Source organism: Erpetoichthys calabaricus, chromosome 3 (genome assembly GCF_900747795.2).
Source record: "Erpetoichthys calabaricus chromosome 3, fErpCal1.3, whole genome shotgun sequence".
NCBI classification, from domain to species: Eukaryota; Metazoa; Chordata; class Cladistia; order Polypteriformes; family Polypteridae; genus Erpetoichthys; species Erpetoichthys calabaricus.
Genome location: NC_041396.2, coordinates 190,154,051 through 190,170,355, shown reverse-complemented (window position 1 = coordinate 190,170,355; position 16,305 = coordinate 190,154,051). Strand labels below are relative to the sequence as shown.

The following is a 16,305-nucleotide window of genomic DNA, read 5'->3' as shown; positions in this document are numbered from 1 at the left end:
AGCCTTTTTGACCCCATTCAGTCAACTCCTTGACGCACTCCCCTCACAATTTCTCATACCATTGGTGTTATCCAATCAGTCTTAGGTTCACTACCAAGACCCATCACTGACAAACCTTTTGACCAAAGCCCCATGTAGCTATAGTTAGGTCCATAAATATTTGGATAGAGACAACTTTTTTCTAATTTTGGTTCTGTGCATTACCACAAAGAATTTTAAATGAAACAACTCAGATGCAGTTGAAGTGCAGACTTTCAGCTTTAATTCAGTGGGGTGAACAAAACGAGTGCATAAAAATATGAGACAACTAAAGCATTTTTTTAACACAGTCCCTTCATTTCAGGGGCTCAAAAGTAATTGGACAAATGAAATAACTGGAAATAAAATGTTCATTTCTAATACTTGGTTGAAAACCCTTTGCTGACAATGATAGCCTGAAATCTTGAACTCATGGACATCACCAGATGCTGGGTTTCCTCCTTTTTAATGCTCTGCCAGGGCTTTACTGCAGCGGCTTTCCAAAATTAGAAAAAAGTCGTCTCTGTCCAAATATTTATGGACCTAACTGTATCTATACCACTGAGGTTTTAAACAACTTTTTAGATGCAGGAGAAGCTACACCAGAGGAGAGATTCAAAGAGATTTTAATTCATTCAGAACAAAGGTGTCTGCTAGAAAATTCCAGCATAACTTCACTATCATATAAAATCATCTAGGTCTGTTGATTAGGCTCACCCTGCATCTGAGCCAGTTCAGTACTTTCTTTATGTGTCTACAACATATAGCTTCTGATCCAATGACAACAATGACAAGTCAATCACTGACAGTTCAAGGTACTCTACTACCAAGAACACTCATGAATACGCCTCCATTCAAAATTGGTATTTGTTATGGATAATCCATGACTAGATTCCCAAAGTCTTTGGAATCAACCAGGTGTTTCTTTACAAATGCGAGATGGCCACTGATGTTACTCTTGGTTTCTGACTAATATCATTTTTACTGAATCTGTTTCTTATTATGAAGTCATAAAAACAGACCAAAGCCAAGGCTAGAGAGGCTTGTTGTTCTTTGGATGTTTTGGAATCCTTAGTGACTTACTTAATGAGTTGGTGCTGTGCCCATGGGGTAATTTTGGCAAGCCAACCTTTTCTGGGAGATACACCACAGTCCCTAATGTTTTATATGTGGTGTATTATTGTTAATTCTAATATTCTGACATTACAAAAATAATAGGTTCTTCAATAGCCTACTCATTTTAACCCCACATGCATGTGTTGGATATTGAAATACTGAAATAATAATTTAGGTAAGTGCCATCTTAACTACAGAAGTAAAAATGGTCATGTCCTCATTCCTGCAGCAAAACAAGATATAAATGTATGATGGCCATTGCTGCTCTAAAGACACAGAACTCTAATGTTTAGAAAGACTTCCTTTCACGGTAGACTACAACCAAAATTTACATTTTTTGCAAGAAAGAAATAAAAACTCTTTCCTCCCATCCATTCATTCTTCTCCAGAATCTGTGTACCAGAATTTAGAATCACTGAGCTGCAGCCCATTTATATAAACAGATGTTCTACATTAAAGTCTATAATTACCCACTTCTTTCATATATAACAAGCCTCTTGTTACATGCCCTAAAATCACTAATCTCATGCAATCTTGATAAAATAATTAATCAATTCTTCATACTCCACTTAAGTCCTTAAACAGGTTGCATAATAACGTCTTTAAATAAAAATAATACATACAACAACAACTGGAAGAATGACCATAAAGGCTAGACCATAAACAAGGAGAACCTAAAAAAAGAGAAGAGAAATAAATATATTAGCTGTGATGACAGGATTGTTGACATTACTTAGTGATATCAGTTTTTTGGTCTATGGCTATTCTGATGCCTTTATAAAGGGAATTCATATGTGCATGGAAAACATATGGAAAGTGAGCAAATATTATGATCTATGAAGGCAGATTTTCCTGGCTCTTGCCAAGAGCAAGTAGATAAATGTTGTAATACAAAAAAAAAGTTAATTCATATTAAATATTATATTATTCAAACTAAAAAAAATATAAATACACAAATAAAATACAAAAAAATGTCCAAAAAGATACTGAATGAAAAGGATGAAATATGTAAAAGTAGTTCTGGCCCTAATTCAAAGGCCGAAAATGGCACATTCACAATTTATTTTTGGAATACATGCTTCCTCTTCTGCTTCTTAAGTGCCATCAAATTGATTTTGTGTCCTGGTGGCCACACTGATAGTCTCTCTCCAGAATGTCCCATCTTGTTTACATCTCCAGGCTTGTCAGAGGCATGTTATATGGTGACTGCTGTGATCAAACCCATCTGTTTTATAGCTGGCTAACCTCTTTTCCTCTGTTCCGTTTTTCAAGCATTCCCATCTTTTCTAATGAATGTGTCTATGCATAATTTTTCCAAAATAAGACAGATTCAGTATAGTCAGTGGAGCTTTGAGTGGAAGGTCAGCCTTAATTTGATCATGGATGTATTCGTTTGTTTTTCCTTGCTGTCCGAGGTATTCTAAAAAGACAGCAACAGTTCAAAGGCATTAATGTTTTCTGTACTGCCTCTTCATTATTTTGCTTTCACAGCCATAAAGAGTTACAGAATATATCATGGCCTATACAGTTTGGATCTTTGCCTTTAAATATACATCATATCTGAAAAATGTCTTTCACTCTTGTTCAACTAACTTCCAGACTGCACTGTATCTTGTGACTGCTGGATCCTTAATTGATAATAATTGACTCAAAAAAGCAAAAGCTGTCAGCAACTTCAATGTCTTTGAACTCTAAAGCTGTCAATCTTTCCTGTAGTTATAACCTTTTTCCTACATATTTAATTGTGGTCCAATCTTTTCACTCTGGCCTTTTAATTTTTTTTTTTTGATTCTTTTAAAAAATAAGGATCTTTGGGTCTTCTTCATTTTCAGCTAGGAGTATAGTGCCATCAGCACTTCAGAGGTTGTTGATGTTTCTTCCTCATACAATAAAACCTCTATCACCCTTTTTTTAATCTTCCTTATCTCCTTATATTTTCATTGTACACTGAAGTATAGTGTGATTATGTAACCCTATCCAAACCTTTTGCCCATCTAAAAAACAGTTAATTTCTTCATTATTGATTGGGATTAGTTCAGATTAAAAACTGATACCTCTGAAATAAAACAAAACAAATGAGGTACTTCTTTACCTTCACACACTTTTTAGGGAAAGATGAGCATGTAATATGAATCGAAACTGGCACATTCAAGATTGACTGCAATCTACCACGAAATGTCTGAGACACTGTAACTCAAACAGTTTAAGATTAAAATTACAAGGACAGCTTAACCCTTACTATTGCAGCATTTAATGTTTAGAAAGAGCAACTGTGACTATAGTTAACAAATATACATGGCTTTACTTAATGCTCCTTAAAACTGTAAACAAATAAAAGAGTGAAGAAATGAAGCACTTCAGCACTGAATGGAAAAGCACAGTAAAAAAGAAAAATTGACTGCAGACAGCATTTTATTCATACACTCTAAGATTAACTGTTTGGAGTGCCACTTAGTCCTATTCATGTAAAGTTAATTTCAGAGGTATAGTTCTATAATTCGTGTGCTAAATATGCATTACTACATGAGCAGAGAATAAAACAACACTCTTCACTTCCACTTGTCAGCCCATTAAATACAAAGGTATCTTAAAAAGCCACTAGATAGACACGTCAAAAATATATTAATTTACTTTGAGCAAAAAATTTTATAAAACAGAAACAAAGCACAACAGTTTTCTTTACTAGTAGCTAAAAAATAATTAAAAAGATGCTGTATGCAAGGAAACCTTTTTATGGTGACTCCTCTATATGTATGTAATGTTTATCAATACTTTGTTTTTATTGCATCACATGTAGCAGACGTCTAGCTAATAGTCTAACTCAAATAGAATCATAAAAAACAATTTCCATTATGAGATGCAATGATGAGTTACAGTTGATAATAATCTGTGGCAGCCTGTCCACATCAAAGAGTTCGGGAAACCTGTCAGAAACAATGACAAGGGAAAACAGATTTATAATAGTCCTAGTCCTGATACACTGAAGAGAGCACAGACTGGTGGCAGAGTAAGAGATGAGAAAAAGAGTATAAGGCCTGCAATATTGAAATACTGGGTGAAGTGAGGGAGAATAGATGTGTGTTGCATACAGGAGGTAAAGTAGAAAGGTGAATGAGAGAATGTGAGAATGCTAATGGGAATAGTAGAAGATAAAAGCTTTCTTGTCCAGGAAGAAAGTATGGCAATGTTGGAGTTCGTACACTTGTGTCTGAAAAATGGGAGGTAAAGAGGGTGAAGTGAGTGGGTGTGTTGCAATTGTCAAGATGACTGCTGGTAAATGACAAATTAATTTTCTCAGTCTATAATCCACAGGTGTCTTAAGTGATGAAGAGAAGGATTGGGGCTTTAGTTCTGCTACTAGAAATTTTGAGGGTGAAAGGATTTTGGAGTTCGGTGATGCAAAACAAACACTCTTGTACAACATCATGCTCAAGGAGGAGGAAAATATGTTTGGAGACATATGAATTTGGTGGGTGTAAAGAGCACAACAAGCATTTGTTGGTGAGGAAAATTGATTGGGACATGTTGAAAAATGTAAAAGTATTTCCTGGAAAAGACTGTGTACCACAACCTGGCTTGGTTGTAGAAGATCTTTTAAACTGAGGCATAAAAACATATGTACTGTGCTTCTGGGCTTAAGAACTGATGGAGGAAATGTGAAAAATAGATTTTCTGAAACATTGGCAGTAAAAGTGAATGAGCTTTCAGAATCACCAGGTGTGAATATCAAGTGGCAAATGATAAAGACTGTCTGTTTGAAAACTGTTTGGGGTTGGACAACTGGAACACTAGGACACAAAGAAACATGCTGGTGGAATACTAAGCTAGAAAAGGCAGTTGAGAGAAAGAGGAGCTTCAATAAGAAGTGGTAGAAAACAAAGGCAGAATCAGGCAGGGAAATCTATCAGAAAATAAGTTAGGAGGGTGCAAAATAATAGCAAACAGTTTGTAAGTGAGCTGCAGAATGAGAATGGAAGGGCAAATATACTCAGGACTTTTGGCAAAGCAGATGGCTTGAAAAAAGAACATCATGATTGACTATAAAGGGATTAAGGATATGTGGAGGACATTTCTGAATGAGGACAACAAATGACTGTAATGATGTTCATTATATAAAAACTAAGCTGTTAAGTATTTGAAAGAGGAGCCTGAAAAAGAGCTGCTGTTAGAATTGCTGAAGGCAGCAAAAGGTTGACAGACTTGTACAAGATGATTATACGTGAAGATAACAATTTATCACACAAAGGAAGAGTGAATCATGTATCACATGACAATTAACAAAATGTACTGTACTTCAGTCTCATGCCTGAAAAAGGAACAACAGATATGTGATCTCTGTTGTGAGGCAAATGGAGGAAAAATACCTGAATAAGGAAATAGCAATATATTATGCATTTGTAGATTTGAAAAGACACATGTAATGATAATGAGAGGTGGTGAGGTAAGTATTGAGAAATATGTGTGAATGAAAGAAATGCGTCTGCATGATGTCAAAAGATTACAAAAACTGAGAGATGTTGGACATGCCAAAGAAAGCAGAACATGAGGCAAAGCTGAAGACAGCAAAGTTGAAAATGATTAGATGGAGGTGTATGAAATGTCAATGAATACAAGGGAGTGTTACAGAAAGACTTGGTGTGGAGGCAATAGGTTTTGTGCTATGGAGAAACATACCTAAGGTGGCTTGGGTATGTGGAGTGAAAGGTAGAGGATGACTGAAGAGTTGCACAAAGATGGAGGTAAGTTAAAGAAGGCCAAAAGGGAGGACAAAGAAGACATGTTTGGAGGTGGTGTCAAATAATATGAAAAGAATGGGTCTCGCCCCAAAGGATGTGGAAAGAGGAGGAAAAAAATGTAGAAGTCAAATGACTAACCTAGTCCCTGGAAATGGATGTTAAACTGTTCAACTGTTAAACTGGTGATGAACATATGATAATGATAATGAACATAACAGTACATCTATTTACCCTTCAACACAAATGCTTTAAATTTACTGCATTTGTATTTTTGATAATTTTACATTATTGTTTATGTTCAAAATGTGATTTTTGCTTTGTTTCATGGTAATCACATACTCCAAGTTTTTCTTTTATTCTCTTGAATTAACATTACTTAGACCCTGCAAAGAAAGTTTCTGCAATCAGGGAGTAATGGGTGGCTGGATTATTCTCATTATAAATATAATGTTTAAGAGCTTCAATTCCCTTATCTATTATAATTTTATGTCACTCTATGTATAGATTGGGCAATGTACCATCACATAATTTAACAAATACTTAGTGGAAGCTGGTAGAATCAGGGTGATCATTACACAGTACTGGAATTTCAACGCAGGATTGATTGCATCACTCCAATTTGAAAATTCACTCTGCTCTTTCAAGACAAAGAAAAGAAGTGTTTGCTTTGAGAGGACTATAATGTGAGATTGTGAGTAATTGCTTTAACTTGTGCCACATTTTTGAATGACTTACAAACTATAGCAAAATTAATCAATTGCTTTTTAATACAGCGCCACACATAGCCTCAATCAAGGAATAGGGGCTTTGCATTAATCCGAACGTAACGAACATGACAACAATTGTTTATTGAACTGTTTGTGTTCTAACTGGTTTACTGATGTCAGCGGCAATTCTACAAATTGATGAAACGGCCTGCCCCACATATTTGTTCTAAAATGTATTTATTGATATATTGATCAAACATTAATGGAGTTAATGCCATACTGCATTGTAGCAGGAGACAAATCACACTGATGATACAATCTCATACACATAGTTAGCGGGGCTATTAAGAAAATGTACACTTCAATTGACAAACACTAAGTTTGCATTGTTTATAGGATTTTTGAAGTCAAAATAGGGTACATTGGGGCAAAAACTAAAATGTAGCAAACTTCTTTAATTAGCACAGAGGGAGAATGGGATGCGGTTTCCAGTTAGGAGTAGTTACTGCAGGTATGATCATTCTAGTTCAGTGGCTTATTCTGATTTAGTATACAGGCTAATAACAGTCTTAGCACTAACGTGCAGCACCCAGAAAACAAAAAAAAAAAACAAATGCCATTTAATAGAAATATTGAAATAAAGGATAAATCTTGAGTTCATCAGTTTAATATCACAGAGGTAGCCTTACAGTTTGTTACAGCAGGGTCCGGTTTTAAGATTATTTGCTGTACAATAACTTGTCTCCAGATTAAGTCTATTTGGTAATGAAAGCAGTAAAAGGAAATAACTAAAATTGGGACATCGAGCACAAGTGAATTTGTTTTAGACATAGAAAGCAAAAAACAGCCTACTCCCTCAAAAAAAAAAAAAAAAAACACGTCCTACTGTCTCTTTCAAAATAAGATGTATGCTGGCAGATATTTGTTTTAATAACTATGTGCTTTCTTCCACATTTCTATTGACTAAGCATTTTTGAGGTGCAATAATAGCCTTAACCAATTAACTGATTTTTTATTTCACTTTCCTAAACTTACAGAGTACCATCAAAACAGCTATTTGTGCTGAATTTCCACATACCAGCATTGAGTTTTTCTGATCCACAATCCAGGCTGGCAACGCTATACCAAAACTTGTAGCTAAAAGAAAAAAAAAATCCTTTAAACACTGAAAGAGTAAATAAAAATACAGAAAATGTGACAGTGAAGATTAACAACTTCAAGATGAAGGAGTACAAAAATCTTTACTTGTGACTCTGTAATTTACATTTATTTGTACTTTGGAATTCATGCCTGTAAATGGAAAAAATGGTTAACGTTTCTTAAAGGATTTTTGTCTTTTTTCATTTTCCTGATTTGATGCTCTATGGTAGTGTAAAATCATGGTAAAACACAATGAAAAGATATTAAAGGAACAACATTATGAAACCTATTTATGAACAACAGATAAGAATAACCTATATGTATTCCAAACAAATGAGTTCATAAGCTAATACTATTCTGTACAGCATAACCATATTGAATACAAATTTAGTTTGAAGCGTTGATTACATTAAAAAAAGAATTCATTTGCTACAATACATAACTGTGTTATGTTGGAAGTTAAAAAAGCCCTTTAATTAACAAAACAGACCAGTCATTTGCCCTCTCCGTCAATCTCAATTTTAATGTTTTAGCTCATCATCTAAATGGTCTTTAACCATTTTTTATTCAATAACCTATTGTGACTGCAGAAACAGAAAATTATTCTGTTGAATTTATATTTCATTGAAAAATGCCAATTAATCATAATACTGGAAGTTAAAGTAGACTATAAATCATTTCTCAAAACTTTCTCAGCCATTTAAAAATTTAAATTTAAATTTAAAGGATTTTTAAAAAAAAATTATTTTTTAATTATTTTATATTCATATATTCTCTACATCACTGAGCCTCTTGTTCTGCTTATTTAACAGTACAGGGAAGGTAAAGAAACATGCTAAGAAGAACAAGTAAGGCTTAAGTAGCTGTAAAACTGAAACCAACAGTATTTCCCTGCTCGGTCTCTTTACATTTCTTTAAAGCCCTAGGGTATTCTCCAGTGCACATACAGCAACCTCATGTTGTAAACATGACATAATTAATCATTTCATTATTCACACAGAAAGTCTTCAAGCAACTTGCAATTGAAGCAAGCTGCAGGCATACTGACCTGCAAATTACATTCTTTTATGTGAAAAATGTCACCTTTTTTAAACAACACTTTCAGAAAGTTTTCAATGCAAACACTTAAACACACAGTATCTAACTAATAAAACATTTGGTTTGACCAAACTGCCTATTGAAAGAATTTTATAAGGAACAATGTGTTTCAAGTATTGGACAATTTAAATATGATTATGTTTAAACACGAGCCCAATAATTTTTTTAATGCTGCCTGGTCAACATGTTTTTCAGTTTTTTAAAATTGTATGTATGACATGCCTTCATATTCTACAAAGTCATACTACTGATTTTACTTCCGCAAACAGATCAGAATGACTAGTAGGAACTGAATGCTACGCTTATCTCAAGATTCAAATTAAATCTTGATATTTGGTGCAGGATTGAATTTTTTCCTGATAGTAATAACAGAACACTGCACAAACCTGTAAATACTGTACAATATTATGTATCTTCACTCTAAAAACAGAAGCTGTCTCACACAAAGCACATTCATGTAAATAACCCTTAAAAATAAAGCTTCAAGTTGTCCATTCACATACTAGAATGCTCTGAACTGTGAGAAAAAAAACAGAGTTCTCCTCAAGTGCACCATGTAAAACAGCTACCAGAACATCCTTGCAGAGACACAACCAAGCCCCACACATCCCAAGTTAAAACAACTCATTTTCTGTATGTAATATTATAGCCTTCTTTGTGAATAGTCAGAATTAAAATTAAACTTAATTTGTAATTATCATATCTAAAATTTATATTTGCTTACAGGACTCTTGCAATCCCAATCTTGCAAAGAAAAATGTTCTATACATTTATGGCCTTACTCATGCCTAAACAACCAAGCAAAAAGAATACTGATATATTTAAGGCATTTTCACGCTCATAGTCCCTTTGCTCTGCTCCAAATCATTGGACATTTCATTACTTTGTTTTAATTTCCAATTAGTTTGCTTGAAAGCTTGCAGTGTGAAACGCAATCAAACTAAACAGATCAATAAACATCCCGTGGGTGTGTTGTGGATTATTTTCATTGAGCAGAAACATTGTTTCCTCAAAACAAAAAAAAAATTATTAACTGGAAGAAAACCCCCTAATTTTAGTCTGCCTGTTATTATATAGGAGGATATTCACTCTGCCTTTGGCAGAACTGACTAATACAGAGGCAACAATGTAAGTGGCAAATGTTACAAAGCACAGGAACATTTTTGGCCAACAGCCTATATTACCATAGGAACATAAAATTGAATTTCTTGCACAAAAAATAACTTAGAACTCTTGAATGTTTCTTGTTTCATCCAAGGACCTGAAGGTTGCAAGAACCAACTGATAAGCATAGTAAACAAGCGACTCACAGTGGTGAAAGAAAGAAAATTGTAAGGTTGTGCCATGACATAACCTCATCCCCATGACTGCCACAAATTGAAAATACAAGCATTCAAACCACCTATACTTTTCCTAAGCTAAACCCAAACAATACCAGAAACTGTCTGTAACCCACAGCCTCATCTCCCAACCTTCCCATTGTATCTTAAATGTAGTTCAGTATAGGCCATACCAGTGAAATATGAAGTCTTTTCAGCAATAATAAAGTGTTAGAAAGAATGAATGCAACAAATAAAGGCAAAAGATAGAGTTGCTGCCACTCTGCATTTTAACATTGTTTAATTCTGCTTTAGATACTTTCTATATGGAGTATACATGTTCTTGCCATGTCCAGTAGGGGTTCCTATGGTAACTCAGTTGCATCCAGGTACAATTCCTAGATTTCCTCTTTGGAGGTCATAATTATTGTATCAGAAAATAGATCAAATTGTGGATAGTTGAAAATAATAAACCAAAATAATAACATTACCTTGAGGACCATCAGGATTTCCATACATCTCCCAATTTTTTCGAGATTCTTCATCTGTTAATCTGTTGAAACCAAAGAAATTTGAAATTTACAGTAAAACATAATAAAATTAACTTGACCAAAAAAAAATGATAAAATTTCAACAACAAGCAAACGACACCAAAATTAGGATTAATTTTGCCTTATAATGACTTATACAATCCTTTCCATAATTATTGGCACCGCTGGTAAAGAGGAGTGAAGATTAATTCACCTATAGGTGAATTACCTTAATCTTGTATTGAACAAAACAAGAGAAATCAAACCTTCAATTGAAGTAAATTTATTCTGAGAAAAAACAATCCCACGTCATAAAATAATTATTTTTAACAAAACCATAACTGCCATGCCTAGAGATTATTTTGAGCAAAGTTTAACTGGAGAATTTTTTTCCAATTACATCTTGCTTTTTTATTGATCAGTGTATGCAGGAACTTTCAATAGTAACCCATGAATTCCCTTTTTGCTGTGTTATAAATATGAGGGGACACAGAGGCCAAATTCCCATATTCATTCATCAACATGGGAAAGACAGGACAACACATAATTCAAATGAGGGTGAAGTGTGCAGCCCTTCATAAGTCAGGGAATTGCTATAAAAAATTATCACTCACCTGAAAAAGCCCATATCTACAGCAATGCAGTAACTGAAAATTTCAGATCAACTAGAAGTGTTACCAACTTGTCTGGAAGAGGATACAAGTTTAATTACCCCCCCCCCATATGTCCAAATGAACACAAAAATGGTTAAAGTAACCTCACATTAAAAAGGTAACTAAATTACTGCAAAGCTTAGAAAAGCAGATTCTCAAAATATGGTTAGGCTAATTTATTGACCAGCGATCAAATGATTTGGGGTGAAAAATCAGCTGATTTCGATCAGCAGCTGATCAATCAGAGCATCAATAGAGGAATTATTTTTTCTCAGAACAATTGCAATTAAAGGTTGGATTTGTCTAATTTTTTTCTTGAATGAGATTAAGATAATTCACCAAAAGGTCATTTTTTGTAACCACTTTGAGTCATCTTTGCCAGGGGTGCCAATAATTGTGGAGGGGACTGTACTTGTGAAACTATTTAATACAAATTAGCAAAGATGTAACAGTAACTTTTGTTTTTTTATTATGTCATTTAAAATAGACAAAGTATTTCACTGCTGGCTATATCCACAACATCAAGGAAATGGTTCCACTTTCTGAGGAGTGAGATTATTGTTTATATGGAAGTTAGATGGAGCCATAACCATAGATGACTGCATAACCTAGCATCAACAAAAATGAATAGATAGATGACGACTTTGGAGAGAATGCATTTGACGATTCTATGTAAAGATGTCTCTGATGTTTATTGTGCTGGTGGCATGAATAACAATTGACACAATACTGTACACTTAACACAATAGTTGTGAATCCACAACTACAATTCAAAACATGACCAAAAGTTAACCATGTCATCACATTCAACTCATTTGCAAGTCTCAATTCTTATTTATAATACACAGCAATAGCACTGCTAGTTAAAAGGAAACATGCAAGGATGTTCAGCATGGTGTTTTATACTGAAGAAGTTACAATCCTGTCAGTCAAGTATTTTCAAATTGATGTGTGACAACTGAAACCAACATAAAAGGTATAATTTTCTGATCTAATCATGTGGGAACCAGATGCTTGTAACAGATACCAACTAGATCATTATTAATGTATAACTGTACAATATAATGGGAGTGGATGACATAATAGGAGTTGGGATGGGATATTGAAATTAAATGCAAAATTCATTCTTTATTTAAAACCAGAACTGCATGCATAAATTTATATATATAAAATTTTTAAATCTACTGAAATATAAACACACAAACTATTCCCAACTTTTTTATGATCAACATTTCTAGGACTCACTTAGGTAAAAGAAAGAAGGTCAGTGTGTGTTTAGGGTCACTGGACATCTCAGGCCAATGTCATTAAATGCCATTAAAGGTGGTGTTGGTACCCTTTTACTTCTGAAATGTCTCGCTCTCTCTAAATAGTTCTCCCGGAGGAGCCTGCATCCAGAATTTATGGGTTGTTCTATACTGCCATCAATGAATGATCAGCTGGTATCTGCCTGTAGGAGGGCTGGTCATTCCTCATCAATTATCTTTTCTCTCTCTCTTTCTACTATGCCCATTGTACATCTCGGCCTTTGGGGGTTACTCTTATGGCACAATTTCAGTTGGGCAGTGTTTAGTCCATCATGCCAAGGTGGAGTGGGGGTGGGTTCTTTGACTTATGCTTGTTGAGCTTGGCTATATTGTTTCTTCTTTACTCTAATAAAAAACTGACAAGGAAAAAGTTAAATGCCCATTAAGAAAACCTGACATGTTCGGCAATATGCCCTCTGTTTCCTGCACTTCACAGAGATTTAGTTTTTATTTATTTCTGTTAAGTGAACATGGATGTTGGTTTTGTTTATTTATAACTCTGGGCCATATAGCCGAAATAAACATTCTTCCAAGAAAACTCACAATAGAGAGAATCAAGCTCCAGGAGCACTGGTTTGATTCTCACATTTTTATTGCCTGTGTGGATTTGACCAAATACATATCAGTTCTACCACATCCAAAAAATGTACGTATTAGGTAGGCTAAATGGCAACATTAAATTGGCTAAACACAAGTTAATAAGTGTGTCTACTATAGCATGATTTGTTATGGTATAGTGCCTACAAGGAATGGCTTTTGCTTTGTTCAAGATGCTGTAAAAATAGTCTTGAGGAATAAGAGAATTTAGAAAAATTATCAGTGTTTAGATGGCTATAAAAATAATGCCTGTGATGTCAATGGTGTCAAAATACAGTGGTGTGAAAAACTATTTGCCCCCTTCCTGATTTCTTATTCTTTTGCATGTTTGTCACACAAAATGTTTCTGATCATCAAACACATTTAACCATTAGTCAAATATAACACAAGTAAACACAAAATGCAGTTTGTAAATGGTGGTTTTTATTATTTAGGGAGAAAAAAAAATCCAAACCTACATGGCCCTGTGTGAAAAAGTAATTGCCCCCTGAACCTAATAACTGGTAGGGCCACCCTTAGCAGCAATAACTGCAATCAAGCGTTTGCGATAACTTGCAATGAGCCTTTTACAGCGCTCTGGAGGAATTTTGGCCCACTCATCTTTGCAAAATTGTTGTTATTCAGCTTTATTTGAGGGTTTTCTAGCATGAACTGCCTTTTTAAGGTCATGCCATAGCATCTCAATTGGATTCAGGTCAGGACTTTGACTAGGCCACTCCAAAGTCTTCATTTTGTTTTTCTTCAGCCATTCAGAGGTGGATTTGCTGGTGTGTTTTGGGTCATTGTCCTGTTGCAGCACCCAAGATCGCTTCAGCTTGAGTTGACGAACAGAAGGCTGGACATTCTCCTTCAGGATTTTTTGGTAGACAGTAGAATTCATGGTTCCATCTATCACAGCAAGCCTTCCAGGTCCTGAAGCAGCAAAACAACCCCAGACCATCACACTACCACCACCATATTTTACTGTTGGTATGATGTTCTTTTTCTGAAATGCTGTGTTCCTTTTACGCCAGATGTAACGGGACATTTGCCTTCCAAAAAGTTCAACTTTTGACTCATCAGTCCACAAGGTATTTTCCCAAAAGTCTTCGCAATCATTGAGATGTTTCTTAGCAAAATTGAGACGAGCCCTAATGTTCTTTTTGCTTAACAGTAGTTTGCGTCTTGGAAATCTGCCATGCAGGCCATTTTTGCCCAGTCTCTTTCTTATGGTGCAGTCGTGAACACTGAGCTTAATTGAGGCAAGTGAGGCCTGCAGTTCTTTAGACGTTGTCCTGGGGTCTTTTGTGACCTCTCGGATGAGTCGTCTCTGCGCTCTTGGGGTAATTTTGGTCGGCCGGCCACTCCTGGGAAGGTTCACCACTGTTCCATGTTTTTGCCATTTGTGGATAATGGCTCTCACTGTGGTTCGCTGGAGTCCCAAAGCTTTAGAAATGGCTTTATAACCTTTACTAGACTGATAGATCTCAATTACTTCTGTTCTCATTTGTTCCTGAATTTCTTTGGATCTTGGCATGATGTCTAGCTTTTGAGGTGCTTTTGGTCTACTTCTCTGTGTCAGGCAGCTCCTATTTAAGTGATTTCTTGATTGAAACAGGTGTGGCAGTAATCAGGCCTGGGGGTGGCTACGGAAATTGAACTCAGGTGTGATACACCACAGTTAGGTTATTTTTTAACAAGGGGGCAATTACTTTTTCACACAGGGCCATGTAGGTTTGGATTTTTTTTCTTCCTAAATAATAAACACCATCATTTAAAAACTGCATTTTGTGTTTACTTGTGTTTTATATTTGACTAATGGTTAAATGTGTTTGATGATCAGAAACATTTTGTGTGACAAACATGCAAAAGAATAAGAAATCAGGAAGGGGGCAAATAGTTTTTCACACCACTGTATATAATTACACTGGTCTACAAAAAATATTTTTTTGTTTGCTACTGGGAACTTCAGAGCAGCTCTTTATTAAGTTTTTTACACTGATTTCATATATGAAATCAGAATTAAGCTAGCATGTCAGGTTTTTGAAATACACATCATTGACATTTTGACACTTTTGAATATCAATATAATAAATCAACACAATATCTGGAGTTTGGACTATGTTCCACCAAAATTGTTTTGATGCGTTATTAAGAAAACAAACCAGAAGACGATACCAGAGACATGTTAAAGCATATTTATGTTAATTTACCTCAATATAAAAGTGAGGTCAACATGCCCAAAAATGTTGGAGGCACTCGCTTTTGCGCTTGTACTGCACATCCGTCTCTCTTTGCAAGAACTAACAGTAGTCACCCATCATGTTCGGAGTGAATTTTTCCAATATCAGTTTTCCATCACCTTTATATCTTGATGAAATCTTTCCCCATGCTCATCTCTGACATCGCTTAGATTTGGTGGAAAAAAGTCAAGATGAGAGTGTAAAAAATGCGTCTTCAGTGACATTCTGGCTCCTGTAAGCTAATATATACTTTCAGCATATTCTCCACAAGCTCAGTATACTTCTCTGCTCTAGGCTTGTCAAGAAAATTTTACACAACCTGCACGAATAAGGGTGCTGATTCAGTTGGCTTCAGTTTCTTTTTGAACTCATCGTCAAGCATCAGTTCATGGATTTCAGGGCCAACAAAAACACCTTCCTTAATTTTGGCTTCACTTTTCTTGAGACCAAACTTATTTCTTAAATGCTGAAATGCATCACCTTTAGCGTCCAGACACCCTAGTTGTCCAAGACCTGGAACATCATAATTAAAAAACGGGACGTGCTGGACGAAAATGGTTTTCAGATTTGGAATCCCAGTACCAAAATGCTTGTTGACCAGTGTTATGAATTGAAAAGTGTAGCCCCTTAAGTTCACTTTGAAATGTGAACATTAACACTAGAATTACCAGAGTCTACGAAAAAACTCGTAGATCCGGCCCACCTTAAAACCATTCTCACCTCTCTTTTGTCTTCTAAATGTGCCGATTAAGAGGAGCAGCGAGCAGCCAGCTATTCCATCCCCCACCGTCACAGAACGTTCACTAAGTTTTCCCAGCTCATGCCTTGTTTGATTATCTGGGAGTGACTGGAAATAACAGAT

The 16,305-nt window shown here is 35.2% G+C and overlaps 1 protein-coding gene across 1 annotated transcript in view; it reads right to left on the bottom strand.

Moving 5' to 3' along the window:
- sec63 (SEC63 homolog, protein translocation regulator) overlaps positions 1–16,305 on the bottom strand; it is a 131,322-nt gene that overhangs the window by 56,126 nt on the left and 58,891 nt on the right. The window contains exons 5-7 of the mRNA XM_028797624.2: positions 10,626–10,687; positions 7,656–7,714; positions 1,758–1,808 (exon numbers count right to left, since the gene is read on the bottom strand). Coding sequence (XP_028653457.1) covers positions 1,758–1,808; positions 7,656–7,714; positions 10,626–10,687 — 172 coding nt within the window. The remainder of the gene's footprint in view (positions 1–1,757; positions 1,809–7,655; positions 7,715–10,625; positions 10,688–16,305) is intronic.